At 44.1% G+C, this 14802-nt stretch overlaps 2 protein-coding genes across 2 annotated transcripts; one reads left to right on the top strand and one right to left on the bottom strand.

Annotated features, from left to right (window-relative positions):
* Positions 1 to 2982: 2982 nt before the first annotated feature.
* On the top strand, positions 2983 to 5304 carry HSBP1L1 (heat shock factor binding protein 1 like 1). The gene is made up of 4 exons (XM_015854800.3): positions 2983 to 3273; positions 3447 to 3513; positions 4071 to 4165; positions 4929 to 5304. Exons 1-4 carry the CDS (start codon positions 3229 to 3231, stop codon positions 4932 to 4934), a joined length of 213 nt encoding a protein of 70 aa, XP_015710286.2. The 5' UTR covers positions 2983 to 3228; the 3' UTR covers positions 4935 to 5304.
* A 3372-nt stretch (positions 5305 to 8676) lies between these two features.
* Positions 8677 to 14761, bottom strand: TXNL4A (thioredoxin like 4A). Its single transcript, XM_015854809.2, has 3 exons — positions 14380 to 14761; positions 9461 to 9564; positions 8677 to 8962 (listed from the first exon to the last, which is right to left on the bottom strand). The coding sequence occupies exons 1-3, from the start codon at positions 14530 to 14532 to the stop codon at positions 8791 to 8793; spliced, it is 429 nt and encodes a 142-aa protein (XP_015710295.2). The 5' UTR covers positions 14533 to 14761; the 3' UTR covers positions 8677 to 8790.
* Between the last annotated feature and the right edge of the window lie 41 nt (positions 14762 to 14802).

The raw sequence follows: 14802 nt of genomic DNA, 5'->3' as shown, positions 1-14802 counted from the left end.
TGCGTCATCCGAAATTCGTGAATAAACTCATTAACTCCGGTGTGGTGTTAGCGGGTAGGCATTCTTTATTTATGACCGAAGATGTACGAGGGGATATCCCCACACTAACTTCTTAGGCTCTGGCAGACTTGGTGACATGACCTGGGGAGCCCGTTCCAGTGCCCAGACACTCTCTAACGTTTTCTTGATATCACAGAATCATAGAATCTTTGGTCTGGGCTGGAAGGGACCTTTAATATCATTTTGTTTCTACCCTTCTGCTATAGGCAGGGAAACCTCCCCCAAGACCAGGCTCCTCAATGTCCCATCCAGCCTGGTCTTTTAATCTACTCTCTTCCAGTTTGAAGCCATTTCCCCTTGTCCAGTCACTACATGCCTTTATAAAAAGTCCTCCCCCTTTGAGTACTTGACACAGTACTCAGTGAGGCTACATCAGTGCAGTGTAAACCAGGACAATCACTTTACTTAACCAGCTAGCAGTGCTGTGCTTGATGCACCTTAGGAACTGGTTGACCTTCCTAGCTGCCTGGGCAGCTTGATTCCAAACAGGACCCCCTTTCTGCAGGGCTGTTCTGCAGCTTTGCATCCCTCAGTCTGTATGAATAGCCAGGGTGCAGAACCCAGCACTTGTTCAACTCCATGTGGCTGGTGATTGCCCAACTCTCTGCTTTGTCTAGATATCTCTGCAAGGTCACTCTACCCTCGACAGAATCAACACTTCCCCACGGTCTACTATCATCAACAGACTTGCTGAAAGCACCTTGTAGTCCTACATCCAAGCTATTTATGAAAACATTAAAGAGAACTGGCCCCAAAATAGAGCTCTGGGAAATCTCACTAGTGACCAGCTTCCAGCCTGGTGTGACCTCATTTACTGTAACCCTTTGGGCCCAACCCATCAGCCAATTGCTCATCCATCACACTATGTTTTTGTGAAGATGTATGCTGGGCGTTTTGTCCAGAAAGACACTGAAAGAAACAGCATTGAAAGCTTTACTGAAATGCAAAATGATAACATCAGCTGGCTTTCCCTTGCCAACTAGATAGATGGGTAATCTTGTCATAAAAGGAAATTAAGTTAAACAGGACCTTCCTGTCATGAACCTGTGTTGGCTGTGACCAACAAGTGCATTGTCCTTCAGGTGTTTGTCAATAACTCCCAGCATAGTTTTCTCCCTAATTTTACCAGGCACTGAAGTGTAACTGACAGACCTGTAATTACCAGGGTCTTTCTCATCCTTCTTGAAATTTGGAACATCTGCCAGCTTCCAGTCATCTGGGACCTGTGTGATCACTCCAGAGTCCTAAGAGTACTGAAAAATAATTGAGAGAGGTATCTCAAAGACGCTGTCCAGCTCTCAGAGTACCTTGGGATGAAACCCAACATCACCATCATCATCCACTGCTACATCACTCTCCCCCTGGCGGAGTCTAATACATTCTAGCTGCTCTCTCACAGAAAGAGCAACTCCACCACCCCACCTCACCAACCAACCTTTCCTAAAAAGCACATAGCCCTCCATGACAACATTCTAGTCATGCAAGCTGTCCCACCGCATCTCCGTGATTGCAGTCAGATCATGGCCTTGTGACAGCATGCAGATCTCCAACTCTTCCTGCTTATTTCCCATGCTGCACATATTAGTGTACAGACACTTTAGGGAAACAGCATCTCCCTGCCTCAGAATGAAAAAGCTACATGGATACATCTGGTGTTTATATATAAAAGCAAACCATATAAACACAGAATTGTAAAGGTCCCTTCCAACCCAATGGACCTTTAAGATCACCTAGTTACAACCTCCTACTATTGGCAGGGACACCTCCCACAGATCAAATTGCCCAAAGCCCCATCACTCAAGCCTGGCACTAAAAGCTTGCTTTCAGGGAGGGGATTGTACAGTTATACAATCTATAGGTAAACAAAGGTTAAACAGATGTTTCGTATGAAAGATTATCGTGATAGAAAGATAATCCATGACAAATGGAAAATGCTCACTGATGTTGAAGGTTTGCAGTAAATGCCACACAGGAGCGATCTCCAGAGAAAGAAACCCTACCTTAGTCAGGGTAGTCAGCCCTTAAATGAGATCTGGGAGAGGTGGAACCAAGCTCCACCCGTTCAGGTAGCACAGCTGAATTACCTTCACCTGTGCTCCTGCAGCTGACTCATGGCTTGCCTCAGGTGGTCAATCAGAGGATCAGGCTGTGATCAACAGTTTCCCATATAGGGACATACACTGCTAGATTATTCAGACTTGATTTTTCTTTATGTAACTTGAAAAACCAGTAGGAGAATCTGTGAGTGGGAAGATGAGGATGTGCAGAGGAGATGCTATGATTATGAGAAGCAGGCAGCAGTGGCATCTGCTTTGATGCCAGCATCTCTCTGCATGGGTTTCCACCTCTTCCTAAACCAAGTTGGAGAAAGTAAAGAGGGAAAACTATTATGTTTAATAAGAAAGATACGAAGAAGTAGACTGACAAGAGATAACCTCTCCAGCATTTGAGGTTATTAGCTCAGGAGATAAACTTACGGATGAAAGCAATGCTAAGTGTTTGCCATATCTACAATGCAATAGACTAAGGAAAGCTATTGCCTAACAGTAATATTCTTCTAACTATACAGGTGCTGTTATATAGAGTGTTATTACAGAGACCTTTGCAACAGCTGTTCCAGGTGCATTTGATGCTGCAAAGCTAAAAGCTGTGGATGACCTACATGTTTGCAGGAGTGGTAGGAGGCAGCACTCTGATAGTTTTGGTCCTTTGCTTAAGATTCCCAGCAAAGAACCACATGCAGAACCACCAGCCGTATCTCCAGTGCTTTCCCAGTAACTAAACACAAAACGCAGCGACTCCTGACCTTGCCCCTAAGTGCTCCCCTGACTACTGTCCCAAAGCCATTCGGCACAACTCTGAGTGCAGAGGAAGGGCAGTCACACTCCTCTCACGTCGCAGCGGTGACGCCAGCAACTCGGCAGGAAAAAAGCGGCCAAGCTGCCTCCGCTTGTCGCCACAGCCGGCACGCCCGCGCCAACTCCTCCCGTGTTGACGTCCCTCAGCACGGCAGCCTCCAGACGGGAATCGCGCGGCCGCCAAGTTGCATCGTGCCGGCGGGGAGCCGCCTGGTACCGCAGCGGCCGCCCTCCGTCCCGACAGGGAAGGAGGAAGGGCGGCCTCCTTCACCGCGTGCGGGTCGCGGCGCCCCACCTGCCCGCAGCGGTGATGGCGGCCGCGGAGCCGCCGGGCGCGGAGCGGCTCTCACAGCTGGTGAGCTCGGGGTTCGCTCCGCTGGAGGCGGCGCTCGGGGGCTCCGCGGCTCGATGCTGTTGGAGCTTTCCCCTGAGCCAGGTGGGAGGTGAAGGGTTGCGCGCACTGTGTTGAGAGGGAGGGGAGTAGTTTCGGCAGGAAGCTCCCTATCGTCGCTGTTTTTCCTTTCCTAGGCGGAAAATCTGCTGTATCAGCTGCAGGAGAATTTTCAAGCTCTGACAGAAAGGATAACGCTGAGAAATATCCTTTTTTTAAAAAAAACACAACCAAACAAAAACCCCAGACCGGCTGGGTTATTGCTGCTGTGGCACAAGTTCCAGGAGCTGCAGTTTCTCCTCACGCCTAGTTTTGCTTTGCCAACACACACACATATCCCCACTTACAGGAGTTTGCTTCTTTGGAGATAATTAACGCTAAGAAATCGGTGTTTATCAGCAGTTATATTCTGATCACGTTTTGGTTATGTATTTTGACCGCGTGCTATTACCTAAAAGTTCCTTGAACAGAGACAGTATTTTACACAGAAAATAGTCCCGTACACTCATGGGCAGATAGGAAACCACTTGAAAATCTATAGAACTTGAGTGCTTCTGTGTTTCAAGAGAAATTAGGATTGCCTTGTTGTAATACAAACTTGTGCTACAACTGCAAGACTCATACTGCGTTGGTGTTGAGCATGATGAAGTCAAAGGGCTGAAGCATCTGAAAGAAAGCTTTGTATTTTTCTCACAGAAGAAAAAGAAATAGCATACAATGATAACAATTCTTATTTATAGAAGTTCCCTTTAACTTTTTACTGGAAGAAATGGGTGAGCGCATCAGTGACCTTGAGAAGCACGTTGCTGACCTAATGGCAGAGGCTGGAATAGAGAACACTGACGATGGATTGAGAGTAAAAAAAGCTTCAGCTTTCTTGTTTTTTTTTTTTATGGGTTTTTTTTTTTTTTTTGGTTGTGTGTGTGTTGTCACTTAGTTTAGGAGGAAATAGTTTCTATTTTTGTCATAACTTGCTTTACTTTGATTTTAGTATATACTGAGAATTTATTTTAAACATCTAAACTTACCTTGGATTTATTTTTGAATCTCTCTGCTATACATTCATGTATATCACTTTTAAGAACTGCTGCAGCTTCCTATTGTGGCTCAGAACACACCTCATAAATGCCCTTGCCCAGTGCAGAGCACTGATTCATCCTTGCAGCAGTAAGATGCAGGGTGGAAGTGGCAAGTATTGTTAGGAGTTATAAACAGTGATATAAAAATCATGAGATGCTAAGGTACCCTGCATGATTTTACATCACTGTATGTTGCAAACGACCCCACAGATGGTTGCCTCAGTGTTGGCAATATTTCTTACACATCATGCAGTAGGTGCTTGTGTTTCCTTCTTCCTGTTCTTGCAAGCCTTCCTTGTTTAAACTGACCGAGACTGCTTACTCAGCAAAAGACAGGAATGTTTTAATTATGCTGAAGTAATTTAGGTGTCTGTTCATTTTGTTCTTTTCCTGAGGATAAGTTATGTAATTATTTTTACTAAAATAGAAAGGCAGTCTCTTGAAAGCGTATTGAAGTGTATAGAGATCTTTGTATTTTATGCTGAATCACGTCCATGCATAATTTAACCGCTAACCTACTTATTCACTGTTTCTTTACAGCGCTGAAATAAGCATGTGAGCGAGGAAGATAAAGGGAGAACAGCTCTGCGCTGAGTCTGGAGTGTGTCATCGCTTACAGTCAGTGTTGCAAAAAGTGTCAGTGAAACAAAGACACTTACATCACATAGTGATAGAATCTTCATTTTTCTTTTCCTTTGAATTCTTGTCCCAGGAAAGGAGTAGAAAGCTGGGTTTATTCATCTAAATGGGACGCTATTTCCTATAATTGGGAATAAAACATTAGTCTTGGTGGAGGAAAAAAAGTATGGATAGAAGACTATCCTATATAGTTGTGAGCTTACTAGTCACAAACTTTTTCAATGTAAAAAGTGTATTTTATTTTGTATTACTAACATTAAAATTTCCTTCATGCTTCTTCATTGCCTTTTTGTTTTTCATTCAGCACCCCCAAGTCCTCCTTAGGGCTGCCCTCAGTCCAATGATCACCAAGCCAGTATTCATTTTTGGAATTGCCTTGACCCAGGTGAAACAAAATTATTAAGATTTGAGAGGTCTGGTTGATAAATGTATTCTAGCCATAAGGACGTTCAATTGAACTAAAAGCTAACGGTGTTTTTATACACCAAGAAATCCCCCAGTACTTTAGGCATGGAATATATTGGCTGAAATCAAGAAATCTCTTAAAACAAATGCAGAAACTGAAGAGCTACCAGCTAAATAGAACACCTCAGCTAATGAAAGATGTGTTTATAAAACTGGCATTTGTTAATGCTTAGCGTCTAACACAGATTACTTCATCAAAATCAAAATATAATTCCAATCAATGCTTTAAGCAGTGAAGATTTGCAAGCATTGTCAAATGGGGAGGAAAAGTTGGCCGCTTTTCAGATAAATTGATTGACAGGAACCTCCTGAAGTTCAAAGACAAATGTCAGATCTTACCTCAAGGTCAATAAGCTTGTGCCACAGTTCAGCTGTGAGAGGTTGGCTGACTGGCAAGTAGGTTTGTAAGAAAAGGGGGGAGACTACACACAAGGCAGAGGCACAGGAGATTCCAGTTGGAACACTTTCCAACTGTGAGGGCGTTCAAGCAGCAGAAATGCCTTTCCAGAAAGGTCAAGGAATCTCAGTCCATAGAGTTATTCATCACTGCTCAAAGGCTTAGGCAAGTCAAGCAAGACCTGCTTTGACTGGGACTAGACTTTAAGTGATGCCTTCCACCATAAACCAAAAACTGAGAATATGCAGTGTACTTTATTCACTCACAGTCGTCCTTAACACCTTCTTAATTCTCTAAAAATTAATAACAAAGTGCATTCTACTTCTGCTTTAACTGATTAGACAAACACAGGTAAGGCCTGGACAGCAACTGATGATAAATACCTACTAAGCCTCTTACGCACTGTACTGAAAAACACTGACAGCAACATGATTGACTAGCCGTGTTCTGGATGCCAAGCACAGCTGTCACACCACAGAATAAAGCGTGACAATCAGCTCATCAACACCAACTGGCAGATTATAACCAGAAAATTGTGTACAGAACTGAGTATCAGCTTCACTGGAAGCTTTCACTACCACTGGAAACCATGGTAACAATGCTGGAATATAGCAGTTTGCACCAGGTGTGTCCCACAAATGTTCAACACAGGAACAACACTATATACAAGTTTGTCAGGACTCAATGAACCAATACAAGGCTGAAAGTGACACTTCATTGCATCATTACCTGTGATGAGACATGGTGTCACCAACTATGGTTGCAGTCAAAACACCAGTCCATAGGTTGGCTACATGTGAACTCCCCTTGAAGAAAACATTCAAGATGCAGTCCTCAGTAAGTAAAGTGGTGTTCGGTCTTTTGAGATAGGAAAGCGATGATCCTGGAACACGGACAAACCTTCAATTCTGGCCACTACATCGTGATACTAAGCTGAAGGCTTGAATCTCCAGTCAGGCCAGAGGACAGTCTTCCTCTTGTAACACAGTAACTCCAGGCCCCACACTAGTTTGAAGACCACAGAGCACACTGCCAATACCAGCTGGACTGTCCTACCACACCCACCATACAGTCCCAATTTGGTGCCTTCTGACTTCTGTTTGGTCCAGTGAAAGATGGACTGTGTGGACAATATTTTCCTAGCAATAACACCACCAAACCAGCTTCTATTTTGAATACTTGATCCTGTGACAAACTGGACTTAAAACACAGGCACCTCCTTCTGCACAGTCTGACTTACTTTTTGTTAATTCTGTAAACATGCATCAGTTACAAAACAAAAAGCTACAAAAACAAACCAACACCGGGTCCTCTACTGCAAAGTAGGCATCACCATTATTTTTCAATCATGACTCTTATTTTAGGCTTCATCATTTGAGAATGAAACAAATTTCAATTATACATGATATCTTTGCTTTTCTTATTTTTTTATTTTTTTGTTCTTAATTCTTCTTTATGTTTATGAGAAATGTACCAGGACTTGAGTTTTGCATTCCTTAGAGTTCACTGTTTCCGCAGTGTTAGCCAAATGCATATGAAACTTCAAAAGCCATACATAGAATCATAGAATCACTAGGGTTGGAAAAGACCTACAAGATCATCCAGTCCAACCGTTCACCTATTACCAATAGCTCCCACTAAACCATGTCCCTCAACACAACATCCAGTTGTTCCTTGAACACCCCCAGGGTTGGTGACTCCACCACCTCCCTGGGGAGCCCATTCCAGTGCCTGACCACCCTTTCTGAGAATAATACAACTGCAGAACCCAATGTAAGCCTCATGAGCATGTTATCATTTTGCTCTGTCATTTGATAAATGGAAGCTCACACTACAGGAAGTTTATCCTTTAAGCATCGACTGTGCAGCCAGCTCCAGAACTGCTATTACCCTTGGGAACTACTCTGCCTACTACAAATTATCTCAGACTGCATAATCACCATAAAAAATAAATTCCATCATCATACCCAATTGGATTTGCTGGAAGGTGAGCTGTGAATCACAGACGTTTTAATTTTTTTTAAATATGAATACATAAACCTTAGTAAATTCCTATTTCTTACTGTATACAAAGACCAAGATGCTATGCAAGAAAATCCTGAAAAAAAAGTGATAAACCTTTCTCTGCAAGGTTATGAGTTTGCATCCAATAACATCTATTTTCATTCCCAACTTCAAAGAACATTAAGGCATATAAGCGGAACTTGTTCTATTCTTTATTAAAAACAAACAAAAAACAAACAAAAAAACTCCCACAAAAACACAACTTCTATTGTAATTGTCCCAGATATCTGCAGATATCTGTGTAACAAAATGTCTTAGTTTCGGCTGGGACAGATTTGCTTCCTTTAGAGCACTTGGTATGATGCTGGGTTTTGGTGTGTGTGTGTGTGAGAGAGAGAGAGAGAGAGAGGGAGAGAGATAAAATACATATATATATATATACATATATAAAAAACATGTTATTATTCTTTTCTCTCTCTGGGTAAATAGCTTTATCTCATGCCCTGAGTCCTACTTTCTTTTTTTTTTTCCCCTTAATTCTCTCTGCCATCCTACTGGGAATGACAGGAAATGTGCTTAGCCACCTGCTGGATTAAACCACAACACAGAAGTAAACAGCTGAAGTATTTTTCTACGAACAGGCTTTCTGTGTACCAAAATACATCATACCAAAAGAACAACAACAAAAAAGCCTAGAATGCTACTACAGTCATACAATTTGAGGCTTTGTGTGAGGCCTTCCTTTTCCAAATGGAATTCAAAGTTTTTAAATAATTAACACACTCAAAATTGAAAGACGGTTTATTTCTTTTTAAATATACATATGTATGTACACACAGAAAAATAAATTTAAGTGGAGAAAGGGTTAAAAAAGAAAAGCACAGCCCCAACAAAATGTCAGTATCTGTACTTAGTAGAATAATCTTTTGGTGATACCACTAAACCTCGACCTTTGCGGGCTCCTCTATAAACAGTTTCTATAATGTCAATCATCTCTTGTTTATCTTCCATTGCCCAGTTGATCTTGTTGTTATTACCTGTACCTAAATCAATCATGATGTGTTTGTTCCTTTAAAGGGAGAAAAGAAAACAGACAGGTTAGTAGCATGACAATAATTAAAAAATAAAAAATCCAGCACCCCCCAAGAAAACTCCAACCTGCATCCCCCTCCTTCAAGAATGCTTTGTAGGTTTCAAAATAAATCTTTACACATAAAGAGGTTTGCTAAGAAGCCTCAAAGAAAAGCAAAAGCTCTTTATCATCTTCCAGTCAATATTTTATTGCCTGTTCCTAAAGCTCAAACAAGACAGCAAACATGCTTCCACAGCAAGATTTCTACTCAATGCAATCACTCTTCATCATAATCCTCGTTACTTGCATTTATTTCCCAGGACTGACTAACATGAGAATTCCACAACTGTCAGTAGTACATTCCCTGGTAATAGTTTACACTTTTCTAGGACAACAGACATATAAGCACCTACAGATCTCTAGGGATCTGTAGTTCTACTGATACGCTGTACTAAAACACATTCATTTGAATTATATTCTAGAACCACCACATACCTGAAGAAAAACATGACTGTACAGGGATCATACAACTCATACATCTTGTTGAAGTCTGGTACTTCAGTGATATCCACAAGATAAATAACAGCAAAGTTTTTTACCTAAGGAGAAGGAAAAAGAAAATACAAAAGCTATAATATATCAGACATGTTCAACCCATGAGCCACACGCAGCCACTCATAATGCAGCCTAGGACAGCTCATAATGCAGCCCATGTCTTGTCATGTACTACCATGGCAGAGGCCCTTGCCAGCTAGGAGGCTTAGCCATGCACAAATCACTCAGGAACAACCAAACAATGGTGTAGAACAATCCTTTCATAGTTAATGTCTTAAATCCTGAAAGAAAATAACCTTTTTGTTTTCCTACCTAGTGCCAGTCGTGGCCATTTTAATTTTATATGAAAGTTATTTAAGAAACTTAAAAGGATGTTCAAAACGAACAGTTCTGCTAAGAACCAACTGGTGTTACTCTCCAGTTAGCCTTAGGGGGCTCAGCTGCTGCTGTTTCACGTAGGCACCTGTGACACCAGCAAAGTAGCTGTGAGCAACCTGAAGAGTACCGAAGGGACAAGATGGACCTAGAAGCAGCACTGAAGGACTTAGGAGCACAAGCAGTCTTTTCATCAGTCTTCCTTGTTAAAGGGATGGGGAGGGAAAGGGCTAACAGAATTGAGAAAAATCAATACATCGTTAAGGGACTGGCGTTGTGGCTTCAGCTACTTATGCCATGGAACTAGCTTTGAGAAGCTGGTCTTCTGGGGACAGACAGGGTTCGTTCATCCCCAGAAGGGGGAAGACCATCTTTAGCAACTAGCTTTCCCATTTAGTCAGGAGCACTTGGTTGGGAAGGGAATCCTCAACCCATCCCACTTTGAGGCTGCTAGCAGTGATGGATGCCCTGGGCCTGGAGCTGGATCACAGGCCAGCAAAACAGCACCTAAGGTGCAGGACAAGGGAACTCCCAATTGGTAAATCAGCCTCAATGGAAGTTTGATTCAAATGTCTGTACACTAATACAGCACACATGAGGAACAAGCATGAACAGTTATAGACATCAGCATGCCTACAGAGTATAATGCTATAATGTCATGGGAAGTACAGCAAGAATAGCAGAGTGGTAAAGTCTCTGGCTGCAGCAAATGAGGATGAGCCCAGATGCAACAGCCATGGATGCAGAAATGAAGGAAGAAAATTTGCTCACCTCTGGAAGGCCTCAAGCAGGCAGGCTCCCCTGAGTTGGGGCTGCCTTCCCACCAGGTGCTCAATCACTGTTTCAAGCCATGACTTAGCATTTCCACTACATTGGGCTATGATGTCATTGGCATCACTGAGATGTGGTGGGATGGCTCTCATGACTGGAATGTAGGAATAGATGGATATACACTCTTCAGGAAAGACAGGCAGGGAAGAAAGGGGTGTCAGCCTCTACATCAATGGCCAGACGGAGTCCACAGAGCTCCATCTGGAAATGGATGAGAAGCTGACACAGAGCATATGGGTCAGGATTAAAGTCAAGGCAAGGGAAGGAGACATCATAGTGGGTGTTTGCTATAGGCAACCTGAGCAGGAAGATTGAGTGGATGAGGCCCTCTATAAACAGACAGGAATAGCTTGTACCTTTGCATTCACAAAACATAGTCCTCATGGGGGACTTTAGCCGCCCTGATATCTGATAGAAGGACAACACAGCAGGGCATCAGAAATCAAAGAGGTTCCTGGAATGTGTTGACAATGATTTCCTCTTCCAAATGGCACAGGAATCCACAAGAAAAGGTGCTATAATTGAAATTTGCCCTCACCAGCAAGGAGGGGCTGATGAGTAACGTGAAGCTTAAGGGCAGCCTTGGCTACAGAGACCATGAAATGGTGGAGTTCAAGATCCTTAGGGCTTCAAAGAGGATGTGCAGCAAGGTTGCTGCTCTGGACTTTCACCTCTTCAGGGTGGAAGGGTGACATGAAGCCCTGAAAGGAAGAGGGGTCCAAGGAAGTTGATCAGTATTTAAGGACCATGTCCTCCAAGTCCAGAACAGTGCATGCCAAGGAAGATAGACAAGAATGCCAGGAGGCCTCTATGGATGAACAAGGGACTGCTGGACTTACTTGGGTGCAAAATAAACAAAAACAGAGGGCTATAGGGAGTGGAAATAAGAATGGGTCACCTGAGAGGGTTACAGAAGTTGTTTGAGCAGCCAGGGACCAGGTTAGGAAAGCTAAAACCCAGACAGAATTAAATCTAGCCAGGGACACAAAGGGGAAGAATAAGGATTTTTACAGCTATATAAATAATAAAAGGAAGGCTACAGAAGATGTGGGCCCTTTCTGGAAGGAAACTAAAGATCTGGTCATGAGGGGTATGCAGAAAGGTACTCAGTGACTTCTCTGCCTCAGTCTTCAATGTCAGGGGCTCTAGTTGCATTGCCCAAGTTGCAGAAAGCAAAGGTGACAACTAGAAGAAAGAAAATCTGCCTACTGTAAGTGAACATTAGGTACAAAATTATCTAAAGAAAATGCACTATGCTACTATAGGACCCAATTTGATCCATCAAATTTGAAAGGTCATGTCAGTCTGATGAAGTTCCCACTGATTGGAAAAGGGGAAACACAACCCCCATTTTCAAGCAAGGAAAAAAAAAAAAAGATCCAGGGAACTACCCTCACCTCTAGGCCTAGCGAGCTGCTACTAAGGTATATGGGAAATAAAGAGGAGGTGATTAGTGGTAACCAACACAGCTTCATCAAGGACAAATCATGCTTGACAATCTTGGTGGTCTTTTATGATGGAGCTACAGCATCAGGGGGTAAAGGAAGAGCAACTGATGTAACATACTCAGACCTGTGTGAAGCATTTGACACCACTGTGCATGACATCCTGGTCACCAAATTGGAGAAAAATGGATGTGATGGATGGACCACTCACTGGATAAGGAATTGACTGGATGCTTGCACACAGGGAGTTGTGGTGAACAACTCAATGTCCAAGTGGAGACCAATGATGACTGGTGTTCCTCAAGGGTTGGTGCTGGGACCAGTGCTATTTAATATTTTCATAGGCAGCGTGGACACTGGGACCAAGTGCACCCTCAGCAAGTTTGCAGACAACAGCAAGCTGAGTGGTGCAGCTGACATGCTAGAGGGATGAGATGCCATCCAGAGGGACTTGGACAGGCTTGAATGGCGGACCCATGCCTGATTCACGAAGTTCAGCAAGGACAAGTGCAAGGTTCTGTGCCTGGCTCAAGGCAATCCCAAGCACAAATACAGACTGGGCAGAGAACAGCTTGAGAGCAGCCCTGAGGATAAGGACTTGGGGATGCTAGTTGATGAAAGACTCAACATGAGCAGGGAATGTACACTTGCAGCCAAGAAGGCTAATCGTATCCTGGGTTGCATCAAGAGGAGTGTGACCAGCAGGTCAAGGGAGGTGATTCTGCCCCTCTGCTCTGCTTTCATGAGACCCCAGTTCTGGGGCCCCAGCACAAGAAGGACATGGAGTTGTTGGAGTGGGTCCAGAGGAGGGCCACAAAGATTACCAGAGCTGGAACAGCTCCCCTACATGGACAGGCTGAGAGAACTGGGGCTTTTCAACTTGGAGAAGACTCTAGAGGGACTTTATAGTTGCCTTCCAGTACCTGAAGGGGGCCTACAGGAAAGCTGGGGAAGGACATAAGGGCATGAAGTGACCAGAGAAGAGGAAATAGCTTTAAACTAGAAGAGGGAAGATTCAGACTAGATATCAGGAAGATATTCTTTACTGCGAGGACACTGAGACACTGGAACAGGTTGCCCAGCAAGGTTGTGGAAGCCCCCTCCTGGAAGCATTCAAGGCCAGACTGGACGGGACTTTGAGCAACATGGTCAAGCAGGAGGTGTCCCCACCTGTAGCAGGGGGTTGGAAGTAGATCTCGAAGGTCTCTTCCAACCCAAAACATTCAGTGATTCTATGATAAGTAAATGGATTAACTTTCCTTCTACTTTTCATGTAACCTTAATAGAAAGGCAGTGGCACAACTAAGGCTTAAGCAAAAAAAAAAAAAAAAAAAAAAAAAAAAAAAAAAAAGGCACAGCTACTCGCACTTGACTACAGTTAAGTAAATGCAAAACATCTGAAAATCCTCCCTGAACCAACAGTTTCCCAAAAGAAGCTATTCATTGACATGAATGAGGAAGGACCTTCCACTTTAATCAGCCAGTTCCCCAGATGGAGATTTTTAAATAATCAATTCTGTTGTTCTTTCTCCCCCCAGTGAGTTCTACCAGAAAAAAAGGTCTGTTAAATTGCCAAGCATCCTGCCAAAATTAAACACAAGAAGTAATCTGAGCATAAGATGCTTCTGCCACATTAAACATAAAAGGACTACATCAAATCATGGTGCAAATCCTCGCTGCATTCTGCTACATCTTAATATTTAACTGTAGGTGTGGGTCTTGCGTAGAGTCAGAACTCGGGCTTGATGATCTTTGCAGGTCCTTGCCCAACTCAGGATATTGTGTGATTCTAAGTATTCCTATTGTGAAGCGTGAGTGCCGTGTTACTCAGTCACAGGAGTCCTACTGCCAAGCACCTGCCTCTGTCTGAACGCTGACAATTCACAGAATCACAGAATTGTAGGGTTGGAAGGGACCTCTAGAGATCATCGAGTCCAACCCCCCTGCCAAAGCAGGTTTCCTACACCACATCACACAGGTAGGCATCCAGGCGGGTCTTGAATATCTCCAGAGAAGGAGACTCCACCACTTCCCTGGGCAGCCTGTTCCAGTGCTCCGTCACCCTCACTGTAAAGATGATGGAGTATGAACAGCCAGTGGTTCTGAGTTTAGAGCTCGCAATACCAGGTTAGAGCCCACCTCACGCTCTGCACAGGACGCTTAAGACGGTGCACACAGAAGGCCTGTAACGGCCCACCTCTGCCTTACCTTCTCAGCAATGCTGTACAAAACTTCGTCCATTTTCATGCACGTTGGATCCCAGTCGTGCCCGAAGCGAATGACCACCACTCGATCCTCCTCCGACAGGATGGCCTGGTCCACCTGCCAGCCGTTGTGTAGGTGAGGCAGCATGTACGACATCTTGGCGGGCAGGCGTGCGGTGGCGGTCTACGAGGAGATACGGAACAGCCGGCAGCTGAACACCCAGCCAAACCACACGCTGCAGCTCTCGCACCGGTACCACAACAGCTCCCTGCTCGGGCCGCGTCTCGCTCTGCCCCCTCCACACCCCAAGGCCCCGCGCCGTCCTTCTCTTCCTTCTCTCGGCTGGACTCAGCCGCGCCAGCGCCGCCTGAGGCGCAGCGGAACTGACGCAACCATCGGAGCGACCGGACAACCAGGGGGAGGGGA

The sequence above is a fragment of the Coturnix japonica genome, chromosome 2 (assembly GCF_054131305.1).
Source record: "Coturnix japonica strain WE chromosome 2, WE-NBRP24, whole genome shotgun sequence".
Lineage (NCBI taxonomy): Eukaryota > Metazoa > Chordata > Aves > Galliformes > Phasianidae > Coturnix > Coturnix japonica.
The sequence above is the reverse complement of the archived record's forward strand: the minus strand, read 5'-3'. Positions and strand labels throughout refer to the sequence as shown.